At 45.2% G+C, this 16438-nt stretch overlaps 1 protein-coding gene across 1 annotated transcript in view; it reads right to left on the bottom strand.

The window, feature by feature from the left end:
- LOC139411649 (proprotein convertase subtilisin/kexin type 6-like) overlaps positions 1-16438 on the bottom strand; it is a 93530-nt gene that overhangs the window by 58987 nt on the left and 18105 nt on the right. Inside the window, exons 7-10 of the mRNA XM_071158257.1 lie at positions 11172-11344; positions 7080-7292; positions 1876-1976; positions 521-624 (exon numbers count right to left, since the gene is read on the bottom strand). Of these exons, the coding sequence (XP_071014358.1) occupies positions 521-624; positions 1876-1976; positions 7080-7292; positions 11172-11344 (591 nt within the window). The remainder of the gene's footprint in view (positions 1-520; positions 625-1875; positions 1977-7079; positions 7293-11171; positions 11345-16438) is intronic.

The raw sequence follows: 16438 nt of genomic DNA, 5'->3' as shown, positions 1-16438 counted from the left end.
ACACACTCACACGTACATACACACACCCACTCAGCTCTACAGTGTGCCTTGTGAGTCAAAGGCCAGCAATTACGTAGAAATCATAAACCAACACGAGTGCTGGAACAGAACAAATATGTACAATGGCTGAGGGATCTCTGAATACTGAGGGATCTCTGAATACTGGGGGATCTCTGAATACTGGGGGATCTCTGAATACTGGGGGATCTCTGAATGCTGGGGGATCTCTGAATACTGGGGGATCTCTGAATACTGGGGGATCTCTGAATTCTGGGGGGATCTCTGAATGCTGGCGGGTCTCTGAATGCTGGGGGATCTCTGAATGCTGGTGGGTCTCTGAATGCTGGGGATCTCTGAATGCTGGGGGATCTCTGCTGGGGATCTCTGAAGGACCAAGTTAACGAACACTGCCATACAGTATAAGACAGCGGAGGCTGGTGGAGGAAAAATGCCTGTCCTCCCCATCCCTCCCTCCACCAGCCTCCACTGGTACAGGAGGAGTCCATTGTACTGTAGCTACCTCTGTGTCCGGCTGCGTTGGTCTTCCAGTCGTTGGCCTTCAGGTGGACAGGCCTGGACGTCTTGACCAGCAGGTGCTGAATATCTCTCCAGCTGACCAATGGGCTGGAACAACATAAATAAATGTGTTGCAGCGTGCCCTGATGAACACGACCCAATACATCCAGTTTTCATGACTTAGCTTGTGGTTTGTGCCCAGGTCTTAAGAAAATCACAAAGAAGGCAGTAAGAAATGACAGCTGTTTACCCATATTGTTTTCCTTATACAGTATGGCCAAAAGTAGAAAACTATAGAAATAAGTCAAATGTATTTGCACAAGTCACTCACAAATAGTTTGACGTTTTACTTCATTTAAATCATTTAGAAGATCAATTCGCTCTTTAAAATCTGATGTAGAGCGATCAAATGAAATGTACCCCATTCTGCAGTCGTATCATTGTGTATCATTGTCTAATTGTGTATTAGCACGTAATTAGAGCAGTAAAAATGCATGTTTTGTCAAACCCGTGATCTCCCACGGCTGTCAGCCTGGCAGCATTCAGGCTCCAACCACCCAGTTTATAATTGAGTATTACGCACATAGTCTATATCCAGGGCTCCTCCCACTGTCTAGGAGACAACTATGAGCTACATGACCCAGTAACAGCAGTAAGATAGAACACCATTAACACATCTAGTTAGTATTCCATCTATTATTATCTTCAATTATTCTCTGTTATCTACAGACGTGGGAATAGTCTAATAGTCCCTGATCCACAGGTGCAGAGCTACTGAAGGTGTGAACACAAATCACCCCTGCTACTACCTGAGTTCCTCAGCTCAAATGTATGTGTGTGATGCGTGCGTTTGGCGTGCGTGCCAAAACATCCCATGAACCGTTCTCCTAAAAGAATGTGGACCCTGAAAAGGGATGTCCTTCCACAGTAATGAACCAGTTATGAGAAAAACGCCACGATGTTGAGACTCCAGAGTCTGTGCAACGTCAAGATAAGACCTCCTTGACAGGACAGATGTCACTGAAAGGTCTAATCAGACAGACGGACGGACGGACAGACGGACAGACGGTAGACAGAAACAAGAAAAGAGGGATGGAGGGATAGGGTAGAGAGAGAAAGAGGGATGGAGGGATAGGGTAGAGAGAAAGATGGATGGATAGGGTAGAGAGAAAGAGGGATGGAGGGATAGGGCAGAGAGAAAGAGGGATGGAGGGATAGGGTAGAGAGAAAGAGGGATGGAGGGATAGGGTAGAGAGAGAGATGGAGGGATAGGGTAGAGAGAGAGAGGGATGGAGGGATAGTATAGAGAGAGAGAGGGATGGATGGAGGGATAGGGTAGAGAGAGAGGGGGCTACTGACTTGGCCTCCAGAGTGAGAGCGATGACCCCAGCCACCATGGGAGCCGACACAGAGGTACCAGTGTGGCCATCAGTACATCGCTGCCGCAGGTCTGTGGTCACCTGACAGAAGGGAAAACGACAGAGATTACATCTTATTCACTCATCATCTTTCTTTACATTCCTTTCTGTTTGAGTTAGAATGGCTGCCGCAAAGACTGACACTCAGAAATGTGTTCCTTAAACCACACAATGCACTGTACAATCAGTTGCCTGTCGAGACACACAAACTATATCAATACAACATGCATTCTATTTACAGTAATATTTACAGTTATTTACAGTAGTGATGACATAATAATGACTAAGTACAGGAACTTGTTTTTTGGCATCTTGGGTTATGTCCTAATACTCTTATGCAGCTTCCTTTTCTTGTTCCCTTTGCCACTACACTCTCACTCACATATGACATTCTCACAAATCAATAGTAATGACGGCAAGGAGACAGCAATGAGTGGAGGCTATTTGGGACTCTTGGCAAGGAAAGACCAATTGACTGTTAACTGGATGGCGGAGCAGGGAGCACATAGCCAAGGCTTGTTAAAGTACATGACAGCTGGGTGAGGGGAGAAGGGCAGAACCTCGCCGTAAACCCTGCCACCCACCACCAGGAAGAGTAGCTGCTTCTGCAGCGGCTAATGGGGATCCTAATAAATACCAAATACCACCACTGCCCCACCATGTGTACTGGGCTGGGGCCACAGGTTCAGCTTCTGCTCAACTCAGTAAATATTATTCTCAATTTGGTCCCTGTAAAACTAACCAGGACACCCACAGTGTTGGTCTAGACCATAGGCAGGGGAGGGGGCAGCGAGAGGTACAGGATCCACAGCCCCAGAGGGCTGTATCAAGCATCTTGACAAATATGGCCCCTGAGCCCAGGAGGTCAGAGCCCCACCCAGAGTTATCACACCAGGGCCTTAAAGGGATAGTTCACCCAAATTACAAAATTGCATATTACATTTAGTTTCTTTACCTTGGAAGCAGTCAATGAGAAACAGCAAGACACACTTGTTTTGTTCACCTATGCCCCTGCTACCAACCTGCTACCAACCTCTAATATTTACAGTTTGAGATGATTTGGACCAGATTTTTTTTACCACGTAATGCCAAGCTTTTTGAAGGATACTTCTACTTTGGGATACATTGACTGTTGTAGGTTTGTTAGAAAATGCTTATGTTAGCAGTTAGTGGTAATGGCTATGTATACCAAACCTAAGTGTGGATTTACGTCTCCTTGTCCCTGGACTGCTTTCAAGTTAAGTAAACACATTTATAAGTTTGTAATTTTAAAGAATTGTAAGCGAGGGATCTCTGAATACTGGGGGATCTGCTAACTTGTACTGGTCTCTCCCGAGCCCATACGGGAGTTGTACTGGTCTCTCCCGAGCCCATACGGGAGTTGTACTGGTCTCTCCCGAGCCCTTACGGGAGTTGTACTGGTCTCTCCCGAGCCCATACGGGAGTTGTACTGGTCTCTCCCGAGCCCATACGGGAGTTGTACTGGTCTCTCCCGAGCCCATACGGGAGTTGTACTGGTCTCTCCCGAGCCCATACGGGAGTTGTACTGGTCTCTCCCGAGCCCATACAGGAGTTGTACTGGTCTCTCCCGAGCCCATACGGGAGTTGTACTGGTCTCTCCCGAGCCCATACTGGAGTTGTACTGGTCTCTCCCGAGCCCATACGGGAGTTGTACTGGTCTCTCCCGAGCCCATACTGGAGTTGTACTGGTCTCTCCCGAGCCCATACGGGAGTTGTACTGGTCTCTCCCGAGCCCATACGGGAATTGTACTGGTCTCTCCCGAGCCCATACGGGAGTTGTACTGGTCTCTCCCGAGCCCATACGGGAGTTGTACTGGTCTCTCCCGAGCCCATACGGGAGTTGTACTGGTCTCTCCCGAGCCCATACTGGAGTTGTACTGGTCTCTCCCGAGCCCATACGGGAGTTGTACTGGTCTCTCCCGAGCCCATACGGGAGTTGTACTGGTCTCTTCCGAGCCCATACGGGAGTTGTACTGGTCTCTCCCGAGCCCATACGGGAGTTGTACTGGTCTCTCCCGAGCCCATACTGGAGTTGTACTGGTCTCTCCCGAGCCCATACGGGAGTTTTACTGGTCTCTCCCGAGCCCATACGGGAGTTGTACTGGTCTCTCCCGAGCCCATACGGGAGTTGTACTGGTCTCTCCCGAGCCCATACGGGAGTTGTACTGGTCTCTTCCGAGCCCATACGGGAGTTGTACTGTAGCGATGAGCCAAGGTCGTAATTTGGGGAGAATTATTATTTTTTAAATACACTTGAGGCCATACCACCCTGAACACGCCTGATATTTTCTGATCTCAGTAGCTCCGCAGAGTCGGGCCTGGTTAGTACTTGGATGGGAGACAGCCTGGAATACCTGGTGCTGTAATCTAAAATAAATACAAATAAAAACTCTAGCCTATGCCTCCACCAATCCACTACTTTCAGATTTGTGGAATGTAGTGAACGCAACCCTGACATTTAATTTAACTAGCATCCATCAATATAGCATCTCTAAACACAGACCTATCTATCTTTTGTCCAAGTTTCCACCCACAAAATACTCACTATCTGTTTTATCTCTACCTGTAAGCCAGTCTACATTTGAATTTTATGAAAATTCAATGAACTACTTACAGGGCCTTCAGAAAGTATTCATACCCCTTGACCAATTCCACATTGTTTTGTTTTACAGCCTGCATTCAAAATGTATTTAATCATTATTTTCCCTTACCCATCTACAAACAATACCCTATAATGACAAAGTGAAAACACGTTTTTAGACATGTTGGGCCTGGTTAGTACTTGGATGGGAGACGGCATGGCAATACCAGGTTGCATCAGCAAAACATATATATTTATATCTAATAATTGTTTTGCAAATGAAAATGAAATAGAGAAATATTTAATTTACATACAGTACCAGTCAAAAGTTTGGTCATAACTACTCATTCAAAGGTTTTTCGTGATTTTTACAATTTTATCAAAATATATTTTATATATGAGATTCTTTAAAGTAGCCAGCCTTTGCCTTGATGACAGCTTTGCACATTCTTGGTATTCTCTCAACCAGCTTCATGAGGTAGTCACCTGGAATGAATTTCAATTAATAAGTGTGCCTTGTTAAAAGTGAATTTGTGGAATTGCTTTCCTTCTTAATCTTGGTAAGCACCTCCTGTGTATATTTGGCCTTGTGTTTTAGGTTATTGTCCTTAATTTGTCTCCAGTGTCTGTTGGAAAGCAGACTGAACAAGGTTTTCCTCTAGGATTTTGCCTGTGCCTAGCTCTATTCCATTTATTTGTATCCTATAAAATCCATAGTCCTTGGTGATGACAAGCACACCCATAACATGATGCAGCCACCACCATGCTGTAAAATATGAAGAGTGGTACTCAGTGACGTGTGCTGGATTTGCCCAAAACATAACACTTAGTATTCAGGACATAAAGTGAATTTCTTAGCCAATTTTTGGGCAGTTTTACTTTAGTACCTTATTCCAAACAGGATGCATGTTTTGGAATATTTTTATTCTGTACAGGCTTCCTTCTATTCACTCTGTCATTTAGGTTAGTATTGTGGAGTAACTACAACGTTGTTAATCGATCCTCAGTTTTCTCTTATCACAGCCATTTAAACTCTGTGACTGTTTTAAAGTCACCAATGGCCTCATGGTGAAATCCCTGAGCGGTTTCCTTCCTCTCAGGCAACTGAGTTAGGAAGGACGCCTGTATCTTTGTAGTGACTGGGTGTATTGATACACCATCCAATGTGTTATTAATAAATACACAATGCTCAAAGGGCTATTGAATGTCTGCTTTTTTAAACCCATCTACCAATAAGTACCCTTCTTTGTGAAGTATTGGAAAACCTCCCTGGTCTTTATGGTTGAATATGTTTGAAATTCACTTCTCAGCTGAGGGACCTTACAGATAATTGTATGTGTGTGATACTGAGATGAAGTAGTCATTAAAACTCTTCTTAAACACTGTTATTGCACAGAGAGTCCATGCAACTTATGTGACTTGGTCAGCATGCCTCTCCTCTGTCAAGCACAAGCCTGGCTAAATATTAGCCTTGTCCAGTAGCAACCTTTCCTCATTAAAATGGATGCTGGATATTTGTTAAAAAGAGCAACACAAACAGCACATTTGAGCTGTGTCCAAGTTGTTGACGCTGTCATAATTCCAGTAAGGGGAGGCCATCTCTGTGTAGTTGGGGGAAAACAGTGTGTAGTTGATGGATGTGGCATGTCTGTGCTTTGGCAACGCTACACCATTCCCTTATCCCAGAGGACATCAAAAACATGATATGGGGATGGTGTTGTGAGTGTGTGTGTGAGTGTGTGTGTGTGTGAGTGTGAGTGTGTGTGTGTGTGTGTGTGTGTGTGTGTGTGTGTGAGTGTGAGTGTGAGTGTGAGTGTGTGTGTGTGTGTGTGTGTGTGTGTGTGTGTGTGTGTGTGTGTGTGTGTGTGTGTGTGAGTGTGAGTGTGAGTGTGAGTGTGAGTGTGTGTGTGTGTGTGTGTGTGTGTGTGTGTGTGTGTGTGTGTGTGAGTGTGTGTGTGTGTGTGTGTGTGTGTGTGTGTGTGTGTGTGTGTGTGTGTGTGTGTGTGTGTGTGTGTGTGTGTGTTTATGAATGCCAGAATGAATGATAGCATGTTTCTGAAAGAGAGTGAGAGTGTGTGTGCATGTGTTTGAGTCTGGCCACTGAACTGTATCATAGCAGTCTGAATGTTAATCTGCTTAGATGGAAATGCACATTTGACAGAATGAAGGATGCCATAATAATGTGTACTAGCGTTCCTGGGCTTTTATGGTTTGTAACCCTGCAACTAAACAGCTTTCCTTCCATGGCAAAGCAGACAAAGGCACACTTGATTTAAACATCAACACTCCCTCAAAACTCAACTATTTTCCTTTCGTAAAACTTGCCACGAAGAGCAGACCTCCAAGTACTAGGGCTTGCACTCACACACACGCACGCACGCACACACACACACACACACACACACACGCACGCACGCACGCACGCACGCACGCACGCACACACACACACACACACACACACACACACACACGCACACACACACACACACGCACACGCGCGCACACACGCACACGCGCGCACACACACACACACACACACTTACTATCTTCCTGTCATAGAACTCCCCGCTGCTGTAGGTGGTGGCCAGTGTGGAGGAGCAGACCTCCAGGTACCAGGGCTTGTTGCCGTTCTCTGTGGTGCTGGAGATGGAGATGGTGTAGATGCTGTTGGTGTAGCCATCACATGAACAGTGGTCGCCCTGGCGACCGCCGTTCCCCGACGCCCAAACAAAGATGGATCCCAGACCCTTCCGGCCCTGTTTGAGAGGGAGAGAGGGACAGATGTGAACTAAGATGGAGCCCAGACCCTTTAGGGCCCTGTTTGAGAGGGAGAGAGGGACAGATGTGAACTAAGATGGGGCCCAGACCCTTTAGGGCCCTGTTTGAGAGGGAGAGAGGGACAGATGTGAACAAAGTTGGAGCCCAGACCCTTTAGGGCCCTGTTTTGAGAGGGAGAGAGGGACAGATGTGAACAAAGTTGGAGCCCAGACCCTTTAGGGCCCTGTTTTGAGAGGGAGAGAGGGACAGATGTGAACTAAGATGGAGCCCAGACACTTTAGGTTCCTGTTTGAGAGGGAGAGAGGGACAGATGTGAACTAAGATGGGGCCCAGACCCTTTAGGGCCCTGTTTGAGAGGGAGAGAGGGACAAATGTGAACTAAGATGGAGCCCAGACCCTTTAGGGCCCTGTTTGAGAGGGAGAGAGGGACAGATGTGAACTAAGTTGGAGCCCAGACCCTTTAGGGCCCTGTTTTGAGAGGGAGAGAGGGACAGATGTGAACTAAGATGGAGTCCAGACACTTTAGGTTCCTGTTTGAGAGGGAGAGAGGGACAAATGTGAACTAAGATGGGGCCCAGACCCTTTAGGGCCCTGTTTGAGAGGGAGGGAGGGACAGATGTGAACTAAGATGGAGTCCAGACCCTTTAGGGCCCTGTTTGAGAGGGAGAGAGGGACAGATGTGAACTAAGATGGAGTCCAGACCCTTTAGGTTCCTGTTTGAGAGGGAGAGAGGGACAGATGTGAACTAAGATGGAGTCCAGACCCTTTAGGTTCCTGTTTGAGAGGGAGAGAGGGACAGATGTGAACTAAGATGGGGCCCAGACCCTTTTAGGGCCCTGTTTGAGAGGGAGAGAGGGACAGATGTGAACTAAGATGGAGTCCAGACCCTTTAGGGCCCTGTTTGAGAGGGAGAGAAGGACAGACGTGAACTAAGATGGAGCCCAGACCCTTTAGGGCCCTGTTTGAGAGGGAGAGAGGGACAGATGTGAACTAAGATGGAACCCAGACCCTTTAGAGCCCTGTTTGAGAGGGAGAGAGGGACAGATGTGAACTAAAATGGAGCCCAGACCCTTTAGGGCCCTGTTTGAGAGGGAGAGAGGGACAGATGTGAACAACTGAGCCAAACAGAGAAGATCAAGCTGGGTTACTCATCCATCATAGTTGTTGAGAAATACAACTTGAAAAGAAGATACCCGAGCCTGCACAGTTTGGTTCAGCACGATAGTGTGAAAAGGATATCAGTAGACATTGAAAGTTGATTTGAAAAATACGTCTTTCTCGTTAAAACTATCTCCATTGTAGATGGGCTTCGTACATCCCCCCCAAAAACACTTTTCTCTTTGTTATGTAATGTGCTCTTAGCGCTCCACTGAATCAATGCAATCTGTTTTTCAACAGAGTTGAGGCCAAGTTCAATACCACACAGCAATAAGGTCCTTTTCACTTTGTACTTCTGGGGGCGCTAAACAAGTGGAATTGCATTTCCTTATTCGTTTCATTTGAGTGACTCGGTTAAGTAGATTGATTTGCTCCAAAATACCTTTTGAAATCAAGTGCCTCATATTGAGATCCTGTTACTGTCTAATCTAATTTGAGTGATGCAGTTCTGTACACTGATTTCAAGAGGTATTTTGGGCAAATCATGTTCCTCAAAGGCTTAAATTCATGACGTTTTCTGATCAAAAGTTCCTCTGGTCAGGAGTAGTGCACTACATGGGAAATAGGGTGTAATTTGAGTTGCTCAAGTCAAAGTAGTACACTAGGAAGGGATTGGAGGGTGTCATTGAAACACTCATGTAAGAAAGTAGTGCAGTACAATTGGGTTTCATTTGATCAAATGTTTGGTCTAAAGTAGTGCACTATATGGCCCAAAGGGGGTTATCAGTAGTGCACTATATGGCGCAAAGGGGATCATCAGTAGTGCACTATATGGCCCAAAGGGGGTTATCAGTAGTGCACTATATGGCCCAAAGGGGGTTATCAGTAGTGCACTATATGGCCCAAAGGGGATTATCAGTAGTGCACTATATGGCCCAAAGGGGGTCATCAGTAGTGCACTATATGGCCCAAAGGGGATTATCAGTAGTGCACTATACGGCCCAAAGGGGATCATCAGTAGTGCACTATATGGCCCAAAGGGGGTCATCAGTAGTGCACTATATGGCCCAAAGTGGGTTATCAGTAGTGCACTATATGGCCCAAAGGGGATCATCAGTAGTGCACTATATGGCCCAAAGGGGGTTATCAGTAGTGCACTATATGGCCCAAAGGGGGTTATCAGTAGTGCACTATATGGCCCAAAGGGGGTTATCAGTAGTGCACTATATGGCCCAAAGGGGGTCATCAGTAGTGCACTATATGGCCCAAAGGGGGTCATCAGTAGTGCACTATATGGCCCAAAGGGGGTTATCAGTAGTGCACTATATGGCCCAAAGGGGGTCATCAGTAGTGCACTATATGGCCCAAAGGGGGTCATCAGTAGTGCACTATATGGCCCAAAGGGGGTCATCAGTAGTGCACTATATGGCCCAAAGGGGGTCATCAGTAGTGCACTATATGGCCCAAAGGGGGTCATCAGTAGTGCACTATATGGCCCAAAGGGGGTTATCAGTAGTGCACTATATGGCCCAAAGGGGGTTATCAGTAGTGCACTATACGGCCCAAAGGGGGTTATCAGTAGTGCACTATACGGCCCAAAGGGGGTTATCAGTAGTGCACTATACGGCCCAAAGGGGGTTATCAGTAGTGCACTATACGGCCCAAAGGGGGTTATCAGTAGTGCACTATATGGCCCAAAGGGGGTTATCAGTAGTGCACTATATGGCCCAAAGGGGGTTATCAGTAGTGCACTATACGGCCCAAAGGGGGTTATCAGTAGTGCACTATACGGCCCAAAGGGGGTTATCAGTAGTGCACTATACGGCCCAAAGGGGGTTATCAGTAGTGCACTATACGGCCCAAAGGGGGTTATCAGTAGTGCACTATATGGCCCAGGGAATGGGGTATCATCGACAGCAGTGTAGTGCGCTACATTGGGCAATACATAGGGTGGGATTAGCTATAAACTAGGTTTCCATCCAATTGTCAACAGATTTTCATGTGAATATTCTAAAATCAAGAAAGAAAATATGCACATTATCCCACCAGTGGTGTGTTTCCGCAAAACAATCGGTGAGTTATGAGTTCGTGTGCACAACATTTACTTTTTGCTTAAGTTTTCAGGTATCCGATAAACATCTAAAGTTCAATGTGTTTTCATCACATTTTCAACTCTACAGATAGTTTAAAAATAAAAACTGTTGCGTTAAATAGCAATGTGCCTCCTCTGGTCTTGGTGCTCTAGCCAAGCGCTCACAGATACAGTGCAGGTAGGGTCGTCTCCATGATGAGATTATTATGGATAAGAATATTTACATTTGTCAAACGGCAGTCAAGCACCTATCATCATGTCACCCTCGATATTTAACGGAAAGAAGCATCAAGCTCATCATCGTGCACTTTCACCACCCTGTGAAGTTCATCGTTACTTATTTCATCTGTAGCCTCATCAACTACATGGTTTCCTGAGTCGTAGTGGGAGGACCACACAACATATCATCATGTGACTCCAAGTTTACTTCAATGTGATGGTTATTATATCAATATTTGCGCATAAAGGCATTTCCACCAGCATTTCTCGCAAAATGAATTTTACCTGCACAAAAAGATCCCACCATGTCAAACGAACAGATGATCTGTCGCCATTCAGAAAACTGTACCGAAACATCCGGTTTTCAGCACAGCAGTCTTTTTTAATTCTATATGACTTTACTCACATAAAACTGTGGATGGAAACGTGGTTATAGACCATACTTCACCTTTTTGATGCCCATCTCGAAGGCCTGTTTGGCCAGAGGCCCTGGTCCGTCCACAGTCTTTCCATCGTCGTCAGGTCCCCAGCTGGCGCTGTAGATGTCTATGTAGTCAGGTCTGACACCGAGGGACTTCGCCTCTACTACATCTGTCACATCACCATCCAGCATACGAATACCTACTCACAGTTACACAACCAATATCAATCAACCAATCAATAAATCAATAAATAAAACAATGAATCGCTCAACCAATCAAATGCATTTATAAGTCACTTTTTTAAAATCGTTGTCATAAAGTGTTTTACAATAACAAATAGATGGTCATTTAGCAGATATTTGTGTCCAAAGGTGACTTGCCGTTTAAAAGAATGAGTCAGCGTATTTGTTTTGTTTGTGTGTGTTCAGCTTCAGTAACAGCTAGTCTACCTTGGGTCCCCTCAAAATACACATGTTGGATAGTTGAGAGCCAGGATATATTCACATAGCTTTGATAACGATTAGTCAGATCAGTGATTACACCGAGGAAGGAAGTAAGGAAGGAAGGAAGGAAGGAAGGAAGGAAGGAAGGAAGGAAGGAAGGAAGGAACCAGCCAACTAACCAAAAAACAACAAATTAACAAACTAACAAACTAACGAACCAACAAACGATGTCGCTTTATAGAATTGAAACAGGGCCAAAGGGTTTGAGGGCAGAATTAAGATCCCACTCATGGTCAACATGGCATGATTATAATCAGAAGCCTTTGCTGCCAGCTAGGCGACCGCTGAGAACTCAGAGAAAAGTGGGACCAATGTGAAACTATGCCGACACATGCATTCCCTTTACTGAAGCACCAAGACACAGTTTCACTCTGTTGTTTGGTTCAGCCCTCCTCTTCTGCTTTATCTTCCACTCTAAACACATATTTATTGTCAAACAACACAGCCGGCAAGAGGGTGTGTGAAAAAGACTGTGTGTGTGTGTGGTGTGTGTGTGTGTGTGAGTGTGTGCGTGTGCGCGCGCGTGTGTGTGTGTGTGTGTGTGTGTGTGTGTGTGTGTGCGTGTGTGTGTATGCGTGTGTGTGTGTGTGTGTGTGTGCTTGTGTGTGTGTGGGTTACATGGATAGATCTCTACTCGCTGTACCCCGGCAAGACTCTCTCTCCCCCTTTCCCCTCCATCCATCCCTCTAACTCTACTCCAACCCTCCATTGAGTTCACTCCTCCATCCACCCATCTCCTCATTTAAAAATGAACAGTATGTTCCCAAAGGGGGGGAGCAGAGAGAGAGAGAGAGAGAGAGAGAGAGAGAGAGAGAGAGAGAGAGAGAGAGAGAGAGAGAGAGGGAGAGAGTGAGTGAGTGAGTGAAAAGTTCTGGAGGATGTTCTGAGCGTAAAACAAATTATAAAGCAGGGGCTCACTCATAAAGGCTGTTTGTTTGCATTAGCAAAACAATTTCCCTCAATTACAAGCTGGCAAATCTGTTCCAATACATTTTATTGTAGTTATTTAGAGGCTCGCAGGTGCCCAAGACATTCCCTTCTATTCCTGGCGACAGCTGTTAAGAACACCAATGTGCTAACAAGCAATTCAACTGGAATACAGAGTGACATAAATGTATCTAATATAAAGTACATACGACAACACCCTTATGGAAAAACCACATGAAATTCTCATGTGACCAGATGTGAAGTGTTCCAAAAACACGTTTTCATGTGATCACGTGATCTTATGTGAAGTTTATGTGATAACATGTGACAACATGTAAAGCAACATGTGATAACATGAAACTACACATGTGAAAACATATGATCACATGTGAAGTGTTCCAAAAACACACAAGACTTCCTATGTGAAATTTCACGTGAAATATATAGTTTTTTTCTGTAAGGGCAACTCTGTCCAAAAAAGACATGGCAGTATTGAACCAGCAGTTCTTTGTGATATTTTGTGTGTGTGTGTGTGTGTGTGTGTGTGTGTGTGTGTGTGTGTGTGTGTGTGTGTGTGTGTGTGTGTGTGTTGGTGGGTTGGTTCTTAAAGTGCCTTGCAAAAGTATTCATCCCCCTTGGTGTTATTCCTATTTTGTTGCATTACAACCTGTATTTTAAATTGATTTATATTTGGATTTCATGTAGTCCAACTAATGAAGTAAAATGGAAAAAAAGACTTGTTTGTGCGTGCATATATATTCACGCACTTTGCTATGAAGCCCCTAAATATGATCTGGTGCAACCAATTACCTTCAGAAGTCACATAATTAGTTAAATAAAGTCCACCTGTGTGCAATCTAAGTGTCACATGATCTGTCTCAGTATATATACACCTTCTCTGAAAGGCCCCAGAGTCTGCAACACCACTAAGCAAGGGGCACCACCAAGCAAGCGGTACCATGAAGACCAAGGAGCTCTCCAAACAGATCAGGGACAAAGTTGTGGAGAAAGAGATCAGGGTTGGGTTCTAAAAAAACATCTGAAACTTCCCACGGAGCACCGTTAAATCCATTATTAAAAAATGGAAAGAATATGGCACCACAACAAACCTGCCAAGAGAGGGTCGCCCACCAAAACTCATGGACCAGACAAGGAGGGCATTAATCAGAGGCAACAAAGAGAACAAAGATAGACCTGAAGGAGCTGCAAAGCTCCACAGCAGAGACTGGAGTATCTGTCCATAGGACCACTTTAAGCCGTACACTCCACAGAGCTGGGCCTTACGGAAGAGTGGCCAGAAAAAAAGCTATTGCTTATAAAGAAAAAAATAAGCACACACGTTTGGTGTTTGCCAAAAGGCATGTGGGAGACTCCCCAAACATATGGAAGAAGGTACTCTGGTCAGATGAGACTAAAATTGAACTTTCTGGCCATCAAGGAAAATGCTATGTCTGGCGCAAACCCAACACATCTCATCACCCCGAGAACACTATCCCCACAGTGAAGCATGGTGGTGGCAGCATCATGCTGTGGGGATGTTTTTCATCAACAGGGACTGGGAAACTGGTCAGAATTAAAGGAATGATGGATGGCGCTAAATACAGGGAAATTCTTGAGGGAAACCTGTTTCAGTCTTCCAGAGATTGAGACTGGGACGGAGGTTCAACTTCCAGCAGGACAATGACCCTAAGTATACTGCTAAAGCAACACTTGAGTAGTTTAAGAGGAAACATTTAAATGTCTTGGCCTAGTCAAAGCACAGACCTCAATCCAATTGAGAATTTCATTTTTTTGTCTTATTTCTTGTTTGTTTCACAATATAAATATTTTGCATCTTCAAAGTGGTAGGCATGTTGTGTAAATCCAATTATACAAACCCCCCAAAAATCTATTTTAATTCCAGGTTGTGAGGCAACAAAATAAGAAAAATGCCTTGTGGGGACCAAAAATCCACAAAAGTCCCCACAAGGATAGTAAAACAAGGAAAATTCTCCCCGTGGGGACATTACCCAAGTCCCCATGAGAACAAAGGCTATTTTAAGCTTAGGTTTTAGGTTTACAATTATGGTTAGGGTCAGAATTAGGGTAAAGGTTTAGGGTTAGGGGTTAGGAAAAAAAGGATATTGAATGGAAATACATTTTAGGTCCCCACAAAGATAGAAGAACATAACGTGTGTGTGTGTGTGTGTGTGTGTGTGTGTGTGTGTGTGTGTGTGTGTGTGTGTGTGTGTGTGTGTGTGTGTGTGTGTGTGTGCATGTTCGTGTGTGTGTGTGTGTGGTAAATTCAAACAGAGAGCCTGTTCAGACAGCTAGGTTAAAAAGCAATAGCAATAAGCTATGAAGTCAACGGGTGGAATCCGCTTTGACAACATTTACTCTGGCCCTCCGCCAGCATTGCCTCCAGTTACATACACACACACACACACACACACACACACACACACACACACACACACACACACACACACACACACACACACACACACACACACACACACACTAACAAACAGTGTTTCTGTGGTCAATCTATAATTACTTTATTGAATCCATTACTCCATTAGACACAGGCCTCCATCAAGGATTCCAACTGTGTGTGTGTGTGTGTGTGTGTGTGTGTGTGTGTGTGTGTGTGTGTGTGTGTGTGTGTGTGTGTGTGTGTGTGTGTGAGTGAGTGAGTGTGAGTGTGTGAGTGAGTGAGTGAGTGAGTGAGTGAGTGAGTGAGTGAGTGAGTGAGTGAGCGTCATGGTTCTGTTGCCATGGTGCATGAAGAAAACTAAGAGGCTCCTGATGTGTCTCACAAGGTTACAACCAGGAAGTCCAGAAGTTTTTTAATGCGAGGGATACGCATGCATTCCTCTGACGATGGTTGCCATGCCAGAGTTCTAGTTCTGTATTTGGCAGGAGAGGAAGATAAAGGAAATGTGTGCTGGATCTAGAAATTACTATTTGACAAGAGCATCTTTCTGTACGGTTGTGGAGGATGATTATTTCTTGAATAGTCTCTCGTCGCCCATATCTCACAATCCATCAGATACACACACCTGTGTGTCAAGTGTCTTTCCCATTATAGAAATGGACTTTTCTGTGTTAGCAGAGGAACAATAGGAGAGGGCGTAACAAACCAATACGAACACCATAACAAACCCACGGCCCTCTTCACCCACCCCAAACCCCCCACAGACACACTAACAACCAACACACCTGATTCTACTAAATCAAAACAGAAAAATTTGTTCCAGCAATAGCATAGCTCTCACAGCCACGGTAGGTAATCTAGTATGGTATCTTGTTTAAGTCACTTTTTATTTTGGAGCGACAGAGAGAAATATCATTGAAGTTGTGCCTTGGGGAGGGTTGGTGATGAAAGGGGAACAAGGGGGTAGGGGGAGTGTTATGGTGTTTGTATTGGTTTGTTATGCCCTCTCCTGTTGTTCCTTTGGGGGTTGGGGGGATACAGACCTGATGAGAGCTGCGTTCACAAGAGAAACCTCACTGTAAAGAAGAAAGGAGAGAGAGGATAGAGAGCGAGAGAGAGAGAGAGTGAGACCGAGCAAGGGAGAGTGAGAGAGAGAGGATAGAGAGAGAGAGAGAGAGAGAGAGAGAGAGAGAGAGAGAGAGACCGAGCAAGGGAGAGTGAGAGAGAGAGGATAGAGAGAGAGAGAGAGAGAGAGAGAGAGAGAGAGAGACCGAGCAAGGGAGAGTGAGAGAGAGAGGATAGAGAGAGAGAGAGAGAGAGAGAGAGAGAGAGAGAGAGAGAGAGAGAGAGACAGATAGCATGAGAGAGAGAAAAGAGAGGGCGAACAAGAGAGAAGAGAGAGAGAAAGAAAAGAGAGGGAGAGAGAGAGAGGAGAGAGAAGATAGAA

The sequence above is a fragment of the Oncorhynchus clarkii genome, chromosome 6 (genome assembly GCF_045791955.1).
Source record: "Oncorhynchus clarkii lewisi isolate Uvic-CL-2024 chromosome 6, UVic_Ocla_1.0, whole genome shotgun sequence".
NCBI lineage: Eukaryota > Metazoa > Chordata > Actinopteri > Salmoniformes > Salmonidae > Oncorhynchus > Oncorhynchus clarkii.
This window is presented reverse-complemented; position numbering and strand designations above follow the sequence as displayed.